Source organism: Fusarium oxysporum, chromosome IV (assembly GCF_013085055.1).
Source record: "Fusarium oxysporum Fo47 chromosome IV, complete sequence".
NCBI lineage: Eukaryota > Fungi > Ascomycota > Sordariomycetes > Hypocreales > Nectriaceae > Fusarium > Fusarium oxysporum.
In genome coordinates this window covers 1998020-2017545 of record NC_072843.1, presented here as the reverse complement: position 1 = coordinate 2017545, position 19526 = coordinate 1998020, and the positions used below count along the sequence as shown (strand labels likewise).

The 19526-nt window shown below is 49.0% G+C and overlaps 4 protein-coding genes across 4 annotated transcripts; 1 reads left to right on the top strand and 3 right to left on the bottom strand.

The window, feature by feature from the left end:
- Window positions 1-659: 659 nt before the first annotated feature.
- Window positions 660-6946, bottom strand: FOBCDRAFT_291735 (uncharacterized protein; the record flags this gene model as incomplete). Its single annotated transcript, XM_031179205.3, has 3 exons — window positions 660-1036; window positions 1089-6435; window positions 6483-6946. 3 exons carry the CDS (start codon window positions 6944-6946, stop codon window positions 974-976), a joined length of 5874 nt encoding a protein of 1957 aa, XP_031045092.2. The 3' UTR covers window positions 660-973.
- Window positions 6947-8685: 1739 nt separating this feature from the next.
- On the bottom strand, window positions 8686-10610 carry FOBCDRAFT_29396 (uncharacterized protein). The gene has a single exon (XM_054704201.2). The coding sequence runs from the start codon at window positions 10454-10456 to the stop codon at window positions 8753-8755; it is 1704 nt and encodes a 567-aa protein (XP_054560176.1). The 5' UTR covers window positions 10457-10610; the 3' UTR covers window positions 8686-8752.
- A 4574-nt stretch (window positions 10611-15184) lies between these two features.
- On the top strand, window positions 15185-16631 carry FOBCDRAFT_29379 (uncharacterized protein). The gene is made up of 3 exons (XM_059611833.1): window positions 15185-15413; window positions 15458-15491; window positions 15542-16631. Exons 2-3 carry the CDS (start codon window positions 15474-15476, stop codon window positions 16514-16516), a joined length of 993 nt encoding a protein of 330 aa, XP_059464668.1. The 5' UTR covers window positions 15185-15413; window positions 15458-15473; the 3' UTR covers window positions 16517-16631.
- FOBCDRAFT_29373 (kinase-like domain-containing protein) lies at window positions 16632-19323 on the bottom strand. The gene is made up of 2 exons (XM_031179209.3): window positions 18949-19323; window positions 16632-18889 (listed from the first exon to the last, which is right to left on the bottom strand). The coding sequence occupies exons 1-2, from the start codon at window positions 19089-19091 to the stop codon at window positions 16747-16749; spliced, it is 2286 nt and encodes a 761-aa protein (XP_031045096.1). The 5' UTR covers window positions 19092-19323; the 3' UTR covers window positions 16632-16746.
- Window positions 19324-19526: the final 203 nt, after the last annotated feature.

Genomic DNA, 19526 nt, shown 5'->3' with positions numbered 1-19526 from the left:
TCGTGAGGGAGCTGTTGGTTGACGGGGAATCAAGTAGATATTCTTAGACAAACGCTCAGCTCTCACTCAGCTTAGACTTCTGCTGGTTGGAAACAAAGTCGGCAGTTTCATGTAATCGATCAATCAACCAACATGAATTTGTTGTTGCTTGTTACAAGTTACAAAGTCTGGGGGGCAGTGCCCTTGCCTTAATCAAGGCTGAAGGCTGACCCCAAAGTCCCCGACCTCGCTATAATAAGGGAAGATCAGGCACAGAGTCAGCCTGCGCAAGCGCTGGTTCGCTGCATTTGAGTGACTGCAGCGACTGGCAACGCGCTAGTCTCACTTCGGCTCCATGTCACAGGCCTAAGCGCTTAGCCAATGGAACCTCAATAAAGGTACCTGGTCACCTCCATCTCACATCACCTAAGCCCAAGGTATTATTCAATTATTAGGCCAAAACACTAACTAGAACAGAAACGCCTCATCAGGCTTCTTAGGAAAAGACAGAGCATGGAATATGACCCATGGTCCTGGGCCTCATTACTAGGGTGCGGTGTTAGGTCTTACTTAAATATAGCTGTACACCTTTGCTTCAGCCACGTCATTTATACACTTCAAGCTACGATCGTGTTTGATCTTTCACTGTTTTCTCATAACAAGACCAACAACACCTGATAGGGCACTGCAACTAATAGACTCTGGTATGATGTATCCGTTCCGATGCACATCCTTTGACCCATAGTCAAGGACATCTTCTATTGCAATGCCAGAGATGGTATCAATACCTCAATCAAGGGGCCTGCAAGTCTTTCCCGCACTCCCGAACCTGTGGCATCATATACAAGCTCTATCCATTTCGCCTTTATCATTCAATGCTTATCCTTATTAAACGTACACAGCCCGTGTGGCCTGGCACTTGTTCAGCTTTTTTTGTCATCCGTGGAGTCTGAGGCTGAGGTTGAGCCCAGTCTCCCCTCATAAGACGATGTCCTCAGGCAAAGTAGCTCTTCCAGAGTACTCCCTCAAGGTCCTCCAGTTGTTCTGAAGTAAAGTACTGGGCACTTGTTAGTAATGATTTCCTCTGTAATCATTGGAAGGGGATATACCTTTTGATCGACTGTCCAACTATCCTGTCTCGTCTTTTTGAATTCGCTGAGAATTGTCTTTGTCGCTTTACCAACAACTCCAGGATCAGCAGCAGCCTTGCGCGCCAGCATTGCTAGTACCTCAGGCATCCATTCAGGTGGAGGGGTTGCATAAGGAAACGCCTCGATTAATGCGCCCAGCCCAAGGATTGCAGCATGACGTCTTGTGATTTGCTTATGAATGTCGACTGGGGTATCTGTCCCAGCAAGATGGCGGTTTCGCTTCGGCATGGGATTGCGTTCCAGTTCATCTTCAAAGCGGGCCTTGAGACGTGCAATCGTAGGGTCACGGATACGGCGGGGGGAGCAGCGTATCATGCCTGCGAGCGTAGTAGATGCACAGGAACGCACCTCAAGCTGTGTATCGCCCAGCATGTCAGACACGGCGGTAAAGAGTGCTTCTCTTTGAGCGCCTCGCGTGAGGAAAATACGTCTAAAATAGATGACCTGCATATTGACCAGGGCTCGAAGCCGCTGGTGCCAGCTGCTCGACGTCTTTCCAATGCGGATGAGTGCATCGATAAATTCTGTGTCCTCGCCATCTCGGAAAGGAATATTGGGCAAATGACGGTATACGTGATACGCAAGTCTCATAAGCTCCGGGTCTTCCTTGACATCCATCATGTGTAGTAATTCTTCCATGAAGGGGGTGGGGAAGAAAGGCACGAGCTGAGTACACTCGTGGGATGATAGTGTACAATCGAGCCACATAAGCACGGTTTTGGAACCCGAGGTATAAGAACTGGGGGTCTGCTGACCAGGTGTTCTCTCGTGTCGCCATTTCTCGAGTCGTTGGAAGACGTCTTTGATAGTGGCCGAGAACTCTTCCGTTGGTTGGTAAGGCCTGATACCGGTTGGCGAAGCAGCCTTGTTTTGTTCTAACAGCTTGCTGACATTCTCGAATGACTCGTGGTATCGAGTCTTATAGATGACTGATAACACGCGACCAATAGCCTCTCGTACCGCCTTGTAGGGATGATCAATGTGGGCGAGGAAGTCATCAAGAATTGGTTGGTCATGTCGGAAGTGCCAACCACCGTCCGCAACAATGAACTCCAGAAGTTGAACCTTTGATGATTCTTTGAAAGCCGCGTTTGATGTCATATCAAGTCGGAATGCTCTGAGAGTATCCACAATCTCGTGCGATCGACGTGGGTCCTTGGAGTCAAGAACGAGGTGTAGACAAGTGAGCCAGTATTGCAAGTTATCGGGTGTCAGGTCGTCCGCAAAAATTTTCAACATGAACGGCGCAGCATACTCCCAAACGCGGTTTCGGATTTCGGGGGGATCATCACTGGAGCCCGCGAGCAAAGCGCCCATGATTTCCGAGGTCGCTCGATGCTGATGCTTGTCGTTGCCATCACCAAAGACCTCCTTTACCAGCTCCTTGACATCATCCAGAGTGACCAATGTTTTGCCGTAGTGCATCAGGTCAAAAACGTGCATCAATAAGTAGACATTGCTCATGCGGAATCTATCGGTCGACGCGTCTCGCGGTTCTTGCTTCAGATAGTCAAAGCACTGGGATAGCCACTCGCGATTCAAGATCCGGCCCATCTGATCTCGCACAGCAGTTTCAACATCATCGTATGCATTGAAAGGGAGCGGCTTCGCTCGGTAGGCTGTGAACTTCTTGCCCCATACTAGCCAGCCAGGGTGATCAGCGTCCACCATATACTCAGCCCCTTCGGGCTGCTTGAAAGCCTCGAGGAAATTGTGAGTAAATTCGGCGTCACCTTTTTCGACAGTAACTTGGATGCGGTTTCGGTCCCCAACTTCCTTTTCAAGAAGATAATTGCGATAATCATGGCCATAAACGGCTCGCATATCAACAGCTGTAAAGACCGATGTAAAAGCGCTCAGATAGTAGCCACGAAGCCCGGGATGAGGATCATTTGTGCCCTGAGCAACGAGATCGATAAACTCAGGGGGCGCCAAGGTATGGAATCGCAGACACAGGTTGGTGGCAAAAATTGCACATCGCGTAGCGATCTTCCAATGAGCACCCTTGGCACGCTCTGTCAATTCCAAGCCCAGTGTAGACTTGGACTTCTCGACTCTTGTTCTACGTTGCAGGATAAATTGATGGCGACTATCAATGGCTGCAGCGACATCAGCAGCAGGTTTGATTGTATCCACAATTTCATCATTAATGATAATCATGCGCTCAAAGGGCTTGCCGAAGTCAATTAGAGTGTATAACGCTGACGAGCCCAGGTTTTGAATGGAAGGCTTATCAATACCCGCAGTCTCGATATACAATCGCATGGCTTCAGGGGCGAAGCGCCAATCCTTGAGGAGAGTTCTCAAAAGAGACGTGAACAATAGAGTGTACATGCCTCCCTTGATTCGGTCATGGTCGTTCGTTTCAAGTGCTTTCCTGAGACGCTCAAGAATAACAGGAATCACCAACGGCTTGCTGCCAATAAGTGACTTCAACGATGAGTCCTGAGCGCTCTGTGCAACTCGTCGTACATCAGCATAAAGCGAAAGACTCGATTCGGCAAGATCAAGCAGCAGCCGTTTGTCAAGCTCGCTCTTCTGCCGCGATGAGGCGTTATGTTTACGTCGCAAAAGCTGATACGCCTCGGCACGCTTGATGAGAAGAGGTCGAGGATAGACTTTCCTCAAGCCTTTGATCTTGAAGGCGGCAATGTCAGATTTGTATAGTCGAACGTGCCTCTCTAGGGGATGAGCAGAGCGCTCAATGCCAACATCAGTAATCCAGGTACGATAGGCAGCGTACAGGGCGGTGAACGAATTCACATCATCTTCCTGGTTCTCGTTAAGGAAAGAGTGTGTTTTGGTCAGTAGATGACCTAATTCTTCTCGTAGATCGTGGATTCTGCTATAAGCAGGGTCACTGGATTTGAGGGCATAGCCTGCCTTGTAGCGGAACTGAGGTCGGAGTTCCTCGTCCTCAGCAACCTCAGCAAGAGGGTCTTCATCAATCATCATTTCGTCATCATCTTCCCGAGCCACATCGTGGTCTTCCTCTGTATTTCCGGTCATGATACCCGCAGCACGCTCAGGGTCGAACATGGTGGCCATGCCTGACGTGACCAGGCGGATTTGCTGCATAAGCCGAGAAACCTCATCTGACCACTCCTTGTTCTTGCCAGTGCGGCTCACTGGTGGGTTGTCGCTCATGAGCGATTCCAGTTGATCTTTCGCAGATTTTGTTTGGGAAGCAAAGAGTTCAACAGCAAATTCGATCTCGGCAGGAGAGGGCTGGTGCCACCGAATGCTGAGATCGGCTGGGGCAGTTGTCTTTCCCCAATCATCAACATCGAGACCACGTTCGATGACCTCGGGCTCGTACAGAGCGTGATCGATGGGATAGGTGTGCGTCAAGTTGAGCAAGAGATGATGGATGTAATTGGAGACCAGAATAGTGGGCAGACCACGACATTTCTCTTGCATGTATTCCGCGATGCCCAGGAGCTCATCTTTGTATTTTAAGACCTCACTTCCGACATGAACAACTGCCATGGCAAGCATGCTGACATACCACACCAATGCTCGATCTCGGGGCAAATAGTCTGTTCCACTACTTCGGTCGGACGCGGCGTTGTTATAGTCAATCTCGTTACGGATATTGACAACAAGCATGGGAATGAAGACCTTCAGAGTTTTCTCTGGGTTGACCTTGCAGAGCGCATTCAAGATCCATGCCATTGCATCTCGTGCTTGATGGACCACATGGCTTGAAACAAACGTTGCCACCTTCTCCAGAGCCATGTCGAAAAGTTCCGGTGACAACGATGCGAACAGGGGCGACAATGCAGCCGGCAAAGCGTTGATGACATTGTCTTCAGGGGTTCCGCCACGGACTTGGTTTGCGTCAGGCAAATTCTCGAGGAGAGTGAACACTTTCCCGAGAAGTGTCAGGATGAACTCGCCAAAGCCAGTGGTCGACGATCTCAAAATACTGGCCTCGTCTTCGTCACTGAGTTCGTTTTTATAGTCAAACTTCACATTCTGACCTTCGCGCTCCATGCGATCCATCTGGCCTTGGACCCACTCCATGGCTAGTGTTGTATCATGGATGTGGCTTCCTTCCTTAACCAATGGTACCATAGGAATGCTATACGCGACACTTTGAATGAAGTTGAGCGTGTATTGGGTCTTGTTGAGATCGTTGGCATCGATACCGGGGAGAGCCAGAGCCAAAAGAGCCGTGATGTGACATCTATAACCCTTATGCTTGGACATGATGTTGGCAATCATCTGTAGTCCATTCAGACTTGAGGTGGTTCTGTGTACCTCCACAAGTCCCTGAAGACTAGGGTAGAAACGCTGCAATGCACCGGGCAAAACCAGGTCCGGTTCGAGATATGCAAGTCCTTGCAAGGCGCTGTAGTAATAGTAAGACACGCGGCTGCTTTTGGAGAAAAGACCCATGAATGTCACTTCTTTGAGTGCCATCACAAAACGCTTTTTCAAGCCATCGTTGATTTTACGATCTTCGGGGAGATCCAGCTCACCGCTCTGCTCACGATTCCATCGGGAGACGAACGCCTCAGTGAGGTAGAGGGTCAACTGGCCAAGCATAGTGGTCCATGAGCCCTGGTTGGAGGGGTGAAAGAAAGTATCGATAGACTCCATAAGGCCTTCCAAGTGTGAGATGATAGAATCATCTTCCTTCAGGCAAGCCGGAGACAAAGAGCTCACGATCAAGCGGGATATCATATAGGCCACTGGATACTTCTTCTTATCTTTCTCAACATAGATGCCTGCCCCAGAAAGATAGTCCAGAGGAGTATACGGAGAATTGGCTTGGCCCACGGGGATTTGTGTGAGCCTGAGAATGGCTGTGAAAATGAGGTCGGATTGGTCCTTTGAAAAGATGCCATGGCTTCCAAATGGAACATAGGAGCAGGCTATGTGGTCTCGAGCAATACGAGACAGCAGGTCAATGAAGAAGATATCGAATGCCTTCGATCGATTGATGATGGACCACAAGTGGAAGAGCGTGGGGAAGATATCGGCTGGTTGAGACTGAGGTTCGTTGATGGGGGCGGGGTGACTTGGCAGCAAAGCATTCAAAACACCTGCTACGATGTAGGCGTTTGGCAGCTCATTAACACTGAAGAATGGCAAGAACTCCTCCAGCATCGCTCGACGTTCGGAAGGATCGAAATACGTATGGGCATGTGTGCACAGCTTGAGCAGCTGTTTAGCGGAACGCTTGCGGTTGCTCTGGTGCGCTGGGACTTCTGAGGGGAGAATCCATGCTTTGATTTCGTTCCACAATGGCCTCCATTCAAGAACAAGATCTTCTCCTGGCTTCAAATAATGATTCTTCCTACAAGATGTGAATTAATGTCATCGAAATGTTGTCAGCACACGTACCTCGTTAGAGTGAGGACCATGCGCAAGAAGCGGTCCGAGGCGGTTGCATCTAGGCCGGGAGCCAATGCAAGGGAATAATAAAGTTTAGCTAGCTTTGCTCTCTGTTCTCTCGTCATTTCAAACTTGAGGTTGAGCCATCCCTGGAGCTCTTTCGTCCAATGGAGAGCTCCTGGGGAGAAGTCTTCCGCTCTGATAGCAATGTATAGCTGTTTGAGGATACCCTGCAGAGCAGCATCGCGTTGAGCTTCTTCTTCGACTTCGAATGGGAGCTGCGAGAAGTATGCAAAGGTTCGGGGCCGATATCGTTTCTTGTCGTCTTCATCGGTCTTAAGGTAAGGAATACCCGGGGACGTGGATCGTGAGATGGGCTCATATGGGAGGAAGTTTGCTAGTAGGTTAGATGCAGTTGTAGGCGGCATAGAACTGTGAGAACCCGAGGGGCGAGGACCAATGTTCTCATCCATGGCGGGCAGATGGATGCGAGGGTAAATAATGCAGTGATCGATAAATGATGCGATTCACTCGAATACCGCCGGGCAGCCAAGAGCGGGCGGCTCAGCTCAGCTGGGCTCAGCGCAACAGCTCAGGCGGGATGTTTATTGAATCGCAAGGCGGGGCGGCGAAGAACGGGTGGTGGGCATTGAGCTTATTCTGAAGTCGACGTCGATATGTACAATCAATATGCAGGACGTGGCGACCTGGACTTGAGGATAATTTCAGAGTTAAGCAATATATGCAAAGGCAAAAGTAAAAGTGGGAGGAGTTGAAGGATTAAGAAGCGGGCTGGGCGACCGTAAATGGTGATGGATGATGCAGCAGCAGTAGCCTGGCCTGGCGGACACATCTAACTTACGCATACTCAGAGCTACAGGTTCCACTTTTCCGGGGCCAGTACGCGCATCAGCCCCAGAGAAAAGAAGGGGGATTTAAACCGACGGGACAGTCGATCAGGAGCATGTGCGAAATATGGATCGTAATCAGTGAAGCCTACCTAGGTGAGCTTAATTAAATCCAGGGTCTTCACTTTGACCTATAGCGTGTTTTCTTTGATCTCAATGTTGCATTGCACTCTGTCGCATCGCCTTGATTCTCTGTTCTTCAGACTTTGTATGCACATCAAATCCCCTCTATCGCTGTATGCATGCAACTATGGAGAAGTGATTGCCATCCGTCCCGTCGTAGGTAAATCACAAAGGGTTCAAAGGATTCGGTACGGGAATAACCGTAGAGTTGAGCGGTAATACGCAGAGAATCACCCCGCTTGAGTTTTGAGGCTTTCCATGATCAGCTGTTCACTTCATTTTGTAGCTGACCATCGAGTGAAACCTCGGACCCTTTGTCCCATTACTCGACCTTGCTTGCTGTCCTTAGTAACGGCGACTTGCATTTGTGGCTGATTGGTTCCACTTTGTTGGTGTGATTCTTATCCCCATTCAAGCCCGAAAAAACGTCAATGCTATCACAAGCGCAGCGTGTGATGGTGATACTGCTTTCCCCCGAGTACTATGGACCAAGCTGAGCCGGTTTGTATTCTCGTCCCTTCTATTCAAACACATTCATCCAATCAGTTTCTATCCCAGTCAAAACGAAGACGGGATACCCAAGGCAGCGGGACAGCGTTGTCACCTACGTCAATGCTAAAGGCTCCAATTGGAAATTATGCAAGACAGCCTGAACAGCATGCTTACTCTTCATGTCTCAAAAATGGCCAACTGATTCGTAGGCATGACATCCAAAAGCACCGCCATCGGTGGTCCAAGGTAGTCCGAATTTACCGCGTCAAACACGCAAGCTTCCTTTGCCTAAGCCAGCTTGAAGCTCTCGCTTGGGTGTTTACCATCACACTTCTTATGATTGCGTTTCTCTATTACTGCCTGCTACATCTGTAAGCATTCACTAGTCAGGATAAAATGCTACATTGCACAGCGGTTAGATGAATAGAACTATACATCCTATTAAGCTCGCGGTTAAAGACCCCTCGATCTTTGACCCAGCATTCCCCAATGGTCATCATACTCTCAATCCGGTCAGCATTATCAAGGGCCCCACCATCTGGAAGGGTCCTCCGTGAAGATGTGCCATTCCGGAGGAGGAAAGGCTCCACTTCGCCGTGTTTCCGGCTCGAGGTATCCGTTCTCACCAACTGAGTCGTCAGTTTCATGTTCAGAGAAGATTAGTTCTTTGCGAGACCAGGAATATGTCATGTGCGAAGATAATAAGTCCTTTTGAGGACAAGGTATATTTATATTACAATCATCACTATCGATGTATCAATACTCGAACCTGTGTCCATATATATCTTCAGCCTGCGCATGGGAGTTGCTTCTCCGGCGGAAAATCTTGTCTGCAAAATTCCGCACACTAATGCTCACACGTCTTGTCGGTGGCCTGTCTGACTTAATATCGAGGGTCTCTAGCGGAGGTCTTCCATCCTCGCTGACACGCGGCGTCACAAACCGCTTGACAAACCCGGCATTGTAGGACACCGACCTTCGACGTGCGGGCATGTCCGATGTGCAACTGTCCAAAGAACTACTTGCCGGGCTTGTGTTGACATGCGGTAATTGATGTGAAGGATTAACAAGGGGAAGGCTTGGGCGAGCAGGGAACGTCTGAGCTCTCTGCGGACCACCACCATTGCTAAGTGTGCGTTTTTGTAACGTCGATGGTGTCCTGCAGATTCCCGAAGCTGGCAATCCACTTTGTCTAAGGTTGACCCAAGATGCAGTTGCAACCATCAGAAGTTTGATGTCTTCTGGGACCACTTTCGTCAACCGTGACTGAATTTCAGGTGGGTTCGAGACGATCCAGTCGCTGGCAAGCTTAGAGTCTAGTGGTGTGTTTCGAGTTGGAGGATAGCGACCGCTTGAGGTCGACATGGTATTATAAGTGTCAAAGACGTCCAGCGTATTTGACATGAGGGAACCCATGATGGGGTGCCGTCTTGTGTCGGGGTGTATCATACTAAATGTCCACTTGACTTCCGCGGGCAACGGGCTCGGTGGTGGTGTTTGTTCTCCGGTATTCTTAGGCATGGGGGATGTTGGCGTTGAAGTCTTCTTGACCCATCGTGCCGTACTGATTCGTCCTCGCTCGTCAACTCCAATGAACTCATATGAGCCATTGGCCATCAAACTTGACTCCCAGGTCGATCCATCTTCCATCACGATTTCGGCGGACTCGTCACCCATTTGGGGAAGTGGGCTAATAACTGCAACGACGTCCCTTTGGTCGAGCGAGTCTTCGGTATCGAGAGATCCTGGAGATGCTGGCGTGTCGTAGTCCTCACTGCGAACAATAAGAAGATCGTTCATGCCTAGGACTGGCTTTGTACGGAACAGGTGGGGGCAACGCTTGGCCATGCGAGGAACAATCTGAGAGCCCGTGATGAGGCTGGACGGTACTACATCAAATGCGGGTATTGGGCGCTTCTCGCCGACTTCTTGTAATTGAAGGAGCAGTCGTGGGCGGAGATGAACCAAGCGGCGTTGTCTGGCTCCTGGTCGAGGTGCTGGGTGTGCAAGAAGAAATTGTGTAGATTTTCTGAAGGTGCGTTTCCTCCTCCTTCTTCGAGGTGCTGTGGATGAATCACTTAGTTCACTTATATCTGAGCAGGCAGCAGAGCCTTCGTCTTCGCTCTGAACCTCTGACGGTGGCAGGTCGTCATCAGTCTCCGGTTCACGAAAGCGAACAGAGAGATCTCGCCGAGGCATGTACTCAGACTTGGGCCTGGGGCGAGAAGTCCGGCGCACCGGTGTCACTGTAGTCGCAGGCGGGAGTTTCTCATGGTATGACATTGGTCGGAGTTGTGGTAAGGAAGTAACGTCTGCTGATAATGGCCTTGTTGTTTTATCAGCATCTGACCGACGTCGAAGCGCTGATCGGAGGAAGGGCAACGCTCCTTGGGGCGCTTGTGTCTGTCGATTTGTCGAGTACTCGTGGCCGTGAAGGCTAGCACCAGCATGCAGGAACATGATAGCCAAGCCAAGTTCGGGTCGAGCTCATGCAGCAGCTCAATCAAAGGTGTCGTTGGTATTAGACAGAAGATCAACTCTGTCGTCAAATAGGGCTGAGTGATGATTGATGGCGAATGTAAACAAATACAAAGACCACGAAGTGAAGCAGGTCAAGTTATGATATGTGTTTCAGTGGCTTTCAAAGCCGAATACGCAACTAAAGCACAGGACGTGATCGAGCAATAAAGTAACCGATCTGGCGGGATGTTAAGCCGGGGAAGATGTGGTCCGATAAGACCAGGATGAGCGAGATGGGATGATACGGAAATGGTCGACCCGCCGTGGAAGCCAGCACTTGGACAATACACGAACCGGCAGATGACGAGATGTTGGGTAAGGTGTCAAGAGATGAGAGGTTGGCCCAATATCGTCAGGGGAGGTGTAGCCCTGTTTAGTATGGTGGATAGGAAGAAAGTTGGTATTACAAGAGACCGCGCGCAACTCTGTGTATGAACTGATCGCGTGGGGTCTGTCAAGTATTAAAGTCAGCTTTGAATAAAGCGGTCACCGTAAAAGACGGATGAAAAGCGAAAATGGTTGAGCGGCGGAAAGCTAGCTGTTAGGCGTTATGGGCTCATGGGTAAGGTGAAGATTATACGGTCAAGAAGACAAGGACTCGAAGCGGTGGAAGATACTCGGGTGTATATCAGAAGCAGACGCGATGATGGGCAGATCCAGGGGTCAAGCTGGGGTAAGCAGTGGCTTGCCTGGACTGTCATGACATGGCCGTCAAGAAGGCATCAACGGAATCCGCCTCAAAGCCAGGGATAGGGCGGTCAAGCCGCTCAGGCACAGCTCAACGATGCCGCGAGACTCCATCCGCTAATCAATAGAAGGGCCAGGGGTAGAAAGAGCGGCGCCGGGAGCAACATGCCGTAGACACGCGAAAACAGGGGACAGAAGAAGCGAGGACGACTTACGTATTAGTGCATGCGCAGCATCGAAAAGTGTTGAGTCTGGCGGCTAAAGGCCCAAAGGATGAAGTGAATTATTTGCGAGGCTGGGAAATAGAAAAAGAGAAAGTCAAAGGGAAACAGAACGAGAAAAGAAAAGGAGGAGCTAGAGAAAGTAAAAGGGTGGTAAGATGAATGAGTGAGGCCGCCCTGGGATCGGCGGGTTGGATATTAATTAGAGTCCAGGTGGTGACCTCAAGCTGTTACTGGTGGCTGCCGTTGTCCCTGTCTACTCTATTGGCTCGAGATGTCTCTGGCGGTTTTTGCTTTTTGTTTGTGTACCGGTACTTTGGGCTTTGAGCGTTGGACCAGCTGGCTGGTTCCCCAGGATATTTCCTTTTTTTAGTAACTAGTCCTGATGATCGCAGTGCAGTTACTGTTTTATTTGACTTATATTCCCCTATTACGTCGATGTCGTGTGCCAGTCAAGTCTGCGTCACCAGATCGAGGTCTCCTTTCTAGCAGCGATCCTAGTCTCTCCGATCGAGGAAGCAGGGCCAGGCAGCTTCTGTGAGTGTCGAGGGATCAAGATGGAATAAAGTCGACGGCGAAAGGAAATAGTAGAAACATTCATCAGTTGTTGAGAAGAGGCTGGCAGATACCCTGCTCTCTCAGTCCATGCTCTTGCTTTAATCCTTTTTTTCTTGTTGGTGGCCCCAAGTGCTAGAGCCAACCTTGACCTTGAAAAGCATGCATGGGATGAATTTTTTTCTTCTCTTTTTCTTCTTCCTTCTCCCGCGTCTTCCAGCTCATCCTTGATATTAGTGAGGTGGGGGAGCGGGTCACTAAGCCATGAACACGCCCGATGCATCCATCCTACAAAAACCTCATGCGACTGATGAGATGCATGCATGCCGCTGCCCGCTAAGTTCAGCCCAGTCAGTCTGGTAAACAAGCTCTCAGGGGATCGAGTCGATATCTCGCAACACTGGAATGTCATATGAGGTGAGGTTGCCTACCTCATGGTCAGGGCCTTTCAGTCAATGCAAGCTGCGGCACCTCCCGTACCAGATTGGTCCGAGCTGGGAAATAGATGGACGTCAACCCGAACACGAGAAAGGCTGGTAAGCCAATCGAGTTTAATGAGACATGCAAACAACATGATTCAGACTCGTGAGCTCCTAACTTTAGTGCTGTTCCTGTTATTAAGGCTGCCCTCGTGCCTCAGCATCTGCTTTCTGTCTAGTAATGGTTTAGCATAACTTTCTCCCGTAAACCCGGGAGTGATGGGGTGGATGTCAGACGTCTTGACACTCTTAGTGGCTGATCCACTCTTCTGGTTGCGGTGTTGCGGTCAAAGACAAGTTTTTTACGGCTCTCAACCGCGACTTAGACACATCCATCAGTCCATCGTATCAACGTAGGATCGGCCCAAAAGTCAACTGCTCCGCGGGGTTACGGAATCACTTGCTACTGGTCAGCATCGACATTTATGGCAACTTCTTGGGCACAGAGCGGGGTGCGTCGCACATTTTAGATGCCCCGACCGTGTAAGAGCCTCAGTCTGAGTTCAAGCGTTCAAACAGGCTCTATGGACACATTCCCAGTTCCATACTGGGCATCCAGCATTGCAAAGGTTGCCTATCGCAGCATTTTCTTTGCGCCGACATTTTTACGCAAATACGTCCTCGGTTACAAGTTCAAGTCAATCTACGCATCAATCTCTTCAATGGCGGTCGAGTAGTCCCATATCAGACCTAAGCTTTCGCATGCAGGCAACGACAAGGATGAGATCGTGCATGCATGTACATACATATCGCCAACTCAGAATCCTAGACCGCCTGTCTGTCAGTGAAACGAACCAATTGCTAAATGACAACAACTACAAACGCTGTTTTAATGGTCTGCTTTATCGTGTTATTGCGCTTTTGTTGGGGTGCCGGTTGAAGCTATCGTTAATTCTTTTCAGCCTCACACCACCTAAAACTCATCTTCGCATGCAAATCTCCCAGTATCATCTGGACAAAATAGCAGCATGTTTCAAGCATTAAAACATCTGTTTCGGCCAAATTGGCATCTCCAGCACTCGCTAATTCATAGTATTGGCACCTCGCGTCTTCCAGAAGCCCAATCGGCTCGTAACAGCAATAACTGCCAGTTATCCCACAAAATCGTGTTGGCCATTCTCCACAAACATTATGTTATATCATGTTATGTGAGTTTGGGTCATAATTTATTCAAGAAAATAGTTGAGATGTGAGATTCCTCATTGTTGTCGAGGGTCTTTCCTCTACCTAATGTCCAAGGTTTCTGAAACTATTTTCAGTTTTTTCCAGGATTTGGCACCCTTTCGCCGATCATCAATAAAACCCAGGTTCTAACCGGTGACACGGAAGACTGGCTTTATCAAATAACTAACTAGGAAAAGCGTAACTAGTATGCATGTTTTCGCGCTGCTAAATTCGTGGAGCAAAGGAGATCCAGAATGGTTCTGAATGCTGATGGCTGTCATGAAGCCTAGAGCAAATCGATTATACGGCAAGATATTTTTCACCCATCACAGAATAGTCTTTTTATTGCAAGTTCATGCGATTCAACGACTCAATATTGTACCCTTGCTTTGAAAACACTATTCCCGTCCTCAAGGTACAGGTACTTTTCCGCATCCAGTCATTCTGACCATCCAACGTCAGGGTCATGATAGCTTACTGAAACACCACAAACTCAAAATCATCTCACTTATCACAAAATTTTCAACGGCTCCCTTGCCCCAATCCATCATTCAAGCGCGCGGCTGCATATCTCAGATCAATCAATGCCGGGCAACATCTCGGAAATCGGCACTTTCTACTTGTCCGATCCGTCCAGACGTTTCGGATGTCTCGGTACTGATTATCGAGACTACGAAAATATTGATCAGCTCGCTTCTGTGGGTTAGTGATCATCTTCACGGGAGCCTCGGGACAAGGATGGACAGCCATGAGCTGAGATTTGCATTTCAAGCTTGAAAACATCGTCAGCTGCTCAAATTATGCTGTTGTGATAGGACGGTCCATAGCATGCGGCTCAACCTTCCAGTCAACCAATGCAGCCCTACTCATACTTTAGCTTGTATTAGGCTGCTTATGTGTGCCATTATGTGGCAAGAATTGTTTGAATGGGTGGCATCTAGCTTTCGTAAACTGACTACAAGGAACGCAAAACTTTAGTGACTGAATATATGTCAAAGACACCAAAAACCTGAATCGCCATTAGACTCAGGGTTCCAACCCAGATTTGAGTTTGGGCCCCTTATTCTAGGATTTGTCGACGTTAGACCGCATACGTAATGGTTCCCTAAAGTTGTCAGCTGTCCTTAGGGCTTTCGAGCATGTTTATCAACAACAGAATGCACTTTATTTGCCAAATATCGTCGCTTCTTGCCTTTCATATCAAGTTCTGGGAGGGGATAATTCGCCGATCAATAAGAGTATGCCCTTGGCTAACACGATACGCGAGGGATACCAAGACATCTTAGCAACTTCTAGTACGCATCGCAGTCTTCTCTGATCTAGACGACCAGCTTAAAGAAGTACACATATTCTCTGCGGGTAAACCAGCTGAGACGATAAGTTCCGAAGCGAGGACTGCAAATTGCCATATTCTAATGTTGAATACTTTATACATCGGGAATAGTCCCTTCGTGATAGCCGTTTCAACTCCCATGAATCTTCAAAATCTGGGGTAGTCCTTAGTCATCGAGCCGCTAACCTTTAAAATTCCCCCACCATGTTCAAGCTTTCACCAACATCTGATCGCATGCATCAACACCAATATGCTTCAATTATACCGGTAGTCTCCATGTACACGTACCCACACAAACCGCAGCCGCCATGATTCGCCAACACTTCGTCGCGGCACGCAGTTCACAGCATAGAGTCGCGGCATTGGCACTTTATCGAGCACTCTTGAAAACAGCGTCCAATGTGCCCTTACCGCATCATCTCCATCCTGGTGGACGGAAACACCCTTTGACAAAAATAGTGAGAGAGAGATTCGCCAAGAATAAGCCACTCACCAGTTTCAGGCTTCTTTACGACTCAATGGCTGCAGGATACAAGGTTTGAGGCTTGAACAAGATTTGGTCTACATGGTCTAATGTTCTGTTCAGTTCCTTACTTTATTAACGAAAGGACGAGATACAAAGTCGCCCGAGCACTCTGAAATCCTTCGACATATCCGGAAACGCAACTTTACGGCCAATCTTTCGCGTCTAGAATCCCCCTCCTACAAAAAGCCACCCCGTTCGAAACAACGAATCAATCCTCCACTTTTCACCAAAGTCTCTGCCTCTGATGAGCCTGTTAAATATGTACCAACTATCCGCCCTCTTCCGAAAACTGCATTTGTAGGCGAAAGAAAGGCGCCAGTTACTGGTAACACTGCTGAGTGCCTATCGTTCGTGCGAATCAAGAAACCACAGCCGAGGGTGTTCTCACGGGCAGTTAGTAGAAAGACAACCATATTTCGACGGTCTGTTGACACTCTTTTGAGTGTTTCCAAAAAGGACATTCCGAGGGCTCGATTAGGCGATCGTTGGGACGCCATGATGGACAAATTGCTACTTGAGGAGGGTGTTACGGACGAAGTTGTACAGGATGGACCATTAGCGTCATATCGTTTCACTGCGACTCTGACAAAAGCTTGGTGGGATCAAAAACTTACGAAGATCACGGACGACCGGACGGCTCGCGCTAAAGCAGTGAGCAGTCTTATTGAGCAGGAACTTGCACTGGTCAAGGAAGAAAAGGAGAGTGGCGCAGAGCCAACTGATCCTAAAGTAGCAAAGGAGACTTTGGATACAATCCTAACAGAATATCGCCAAAAGCAGACCGAAATGGAACGAACGAGAGACACTTCATTTGAAGACCCGTTCTTGTCTGAACAATGGATCGCAAAGGCACAAAAGTTAGCGCGTGAATATGCCAAGAAGTATGAAGGCATAGTGGACGACAGTGATAGAGGTGTCTCTTGGGCAAAGAGGCAAGGGCTGGCCAAGAAAGAGAATTCTCTGTTAGGGGCGGTGGAATCTGACGAAGATGCTCAATTTTTCAGTCACGTTGCGGCCATGCGAAGAGGTCGCTAATAAAAGGGTCTGTAATCACCTTCAATTATATCCGGTTTCGGTCATTTATAGTGGAATTGGAAAGAATATAGGCATGTACAATATAGATGGGATATGATACCCTTTGTATTCAACTTTTGGCTGCAAATGCTGTGTAGAGCATAACTTGAAATGCACAAAATTCCCAAAATCGTATGCCCTAAACATCCAAATCATTCATCAATGTCGTCATTCTGTCATGATACGTGTTCTTAGACAGGTTCTGCCTCCAGCTGTCTATTAGACCTATTCGAATGCGCGCGTGGTCGAGCAATCATCTTCAACGTCTTTTTCCCCTCGTTTGCTACTTCAGCCCAGCTCTTTAACGATTGGAGTGAGGGCACAGATGGTCGGCGTGTCTGATCCCCGTCGATGCTTGCGAGGTCGGACCGAAGAGTTCTCGGGGATGACATGGCGGAAAATGGTATTGAGAAGGCAGGGCTGCTCGGCTCTGACGGCGCTGGCTGGGGTTCAGGGGTCACCACTCTCGCATCGGGTTGATCAGGCTGCTTGGACAATTGGCCCCATTGAGGTACTTTTGCAGAGTCCACAGGAAGCGGGTTGCGGTCCAGGGCTGGGCTGCTTTGCAGAGGTGTTGGATTTGTCTCGATGCTATGTCGAGAGAATACTGAAGAGGACATGCTGCTATCCGTGAGGCTTTGGTCACGGTTGAGATTCGGCGTTTCACTTCGAGACGGTGTAACTGGCAAGGGGAGCTTCGAGCCAGATCCGCGCGAGCGCAAAGTATAACCCGAAATATTGGTGAAACTTGGTGATCTCGAGGTCGGGAATTCAATTGAACCTCTGGGGGTTATGTCATTCGGAGGTCGCGGTGAGACGGCTTGTCGTTGTAGTGGTGAGGCCCTCTGCTCTGGTGGGAGACGCTGATAAGACCGAGACCATGGCTGAAAGGCTGGCCTTGCCGCTGGCGTAACCGGCGTCGACTTCGATTTTGGTGGCGATTCAAGCCCAGGCCCAGATTCAAGATTCGTTGTGCTGCTTCGATAGGGTCGCGGCATCGCCATTTTGCTCGGGGGCTTACTCGTGCTACTCCTCCTTTTGGCATTATCTGCCTCTAAGGTATGACACCTATCCTCCATATCTTTTAGCTTCTTTTGAAGCATGACCACAGCCTGTTTATGTTCATCGACCTCGCGCTGGAATCGAGATTCGTATGTTCTGTCTCGTCCTTCGAGCTCGGCAACCTTTTGTTTCAAGCGATCGTTTTCTTTCCGAAGGCTCATCAATGCCGTGAGCTTTTTATCCCACTTGTCTTCGACCCACGATATTGGCCTTTTACAACACTCTCCATGATAAATTTGATGAATTCCTCCGAGCATGGATAGTTTATCATCAATTTTGTATGCGTGTAATCGGTTTTTGGGGTTCGGAGTGATCATTCGAGCAATCAGGTTGACAACTGGCCGGGGACGAACTGTTTCTTGGCCCTCGTAGGTAAACATAAAAGGGGGAGTGACCAAGGCATGAGAGGTAAGCTTTTCCAAGTGAGTATTCAGCTTCTGCTCTCGCTCACGAAGCTGTTCTTCCTGGGTATTCCTAGATGGGTATCTTAAAGCCTCGTCAAACTCGGCTAACCGAACATTATACAGAACGGTTGCAATATTTAGAAATACTAAACCAAGTGAGTAGATATCTGACAACTGCATGCTGGACCCGTTGTTGGCATACAATTCAGGTGCTCGCCATCTCTCAGTTCCCGGTACTCCCTCTGTCATAGTTTGATCCTGTCCACTAACATCTCTCGAGACGCCAAAATCAGCAAGGTAGACTCGGTCTGCCTTGAGCAGGATATTAGATGGCTTGATGTCGAGATGCCTCACATCATTCTGGTGGCAATAGGCCAATGCGCGAGCAACGCAACCTATTGTATTGCGTAAGAATTCGAGTGGGCATTTTGTTGTCGAGTGGAGAAGCTGGTCTTCAGACGATTGCTCTATAGCGCTCAAATCCTTGATGTCTAAAGCATCTAGCCTCTCGAGGATATCCTCACGGTCCCCTTCTCCCATGCGCAAGTATTCCAAGTCTTCGAGGAGAGTGCTCAAATTACAGACGGCAGCAGGCCAGATTAGCAGGCATAATTCGTGGGTTCGAGGTGCGTATGTGGCAACCAATTTGACGACATGGCGATGGTCAAGTTTCTGCATAGTCAAGCTCTCCTTGCGCAAATCGTCGATAGTAAACCCGCGTCGACGTGGGATCCTCTTACGCGCAAGACAGACAGACCCGTAGGAGACCTTCTCAACGCGACCGAATGCGCCATATCCCAGATCTTCAAGTTTAGCAAGTTTTGTATCGAAGCGCTTCGCATCGGGGCCATTGAAAAGCGGTTTGTTTCTGCGCAGCCAATGTCAGCATCGAAGGTGTGCGCAGCTCATCGGCTATGAATAGCTTACATGCCGGGCCAACTATCATCATCGTTCCAGCTTTCTATGATGGTAAGCTCCTGGAGCTCGCGCTCAGCCTCCCATACACGACCATAGTGCTGGGTCGGACCTGTTTGCCCGACTCTGGTCCATCCCCGGGTCCAGTCGCCCATGCTGAGGGACGTTGAAGGTAAAGCAGATGTCGTCGAGGGTGCGGTGGTAGTTCGCGAAATGGTAGCGCCGTCAGAGTAAAACAGCAGCCATAGTGACAAAGCCCGATATCTATATTGGTTATAGGGTCAACGATGATTGACGGAATTGTTCTTTCTAGAGAAAAGAGAGCAAGCCAGGCGCATATGCTGAAGATGCTGGCGTGAAGATGAATGAAGAGGTTGTGAAACGACAGAAGAATAAAGTCGTCTGTTGGTGGGCAGGAGTTGAGTCTCGGCCCTTGTCGCGAAAGTGGCAGTGACATTTTGGTGGCCTGGTTGTGTCCAGCACAAAGCTGACCCATTAGAACTACCCTGAAGCGGTGGAGGGTCTTTGAGGGTTGGACAGCTGCTAATTGGATCAATTGAACGCAAACTTCTGGTGCATGGATAGTCTAT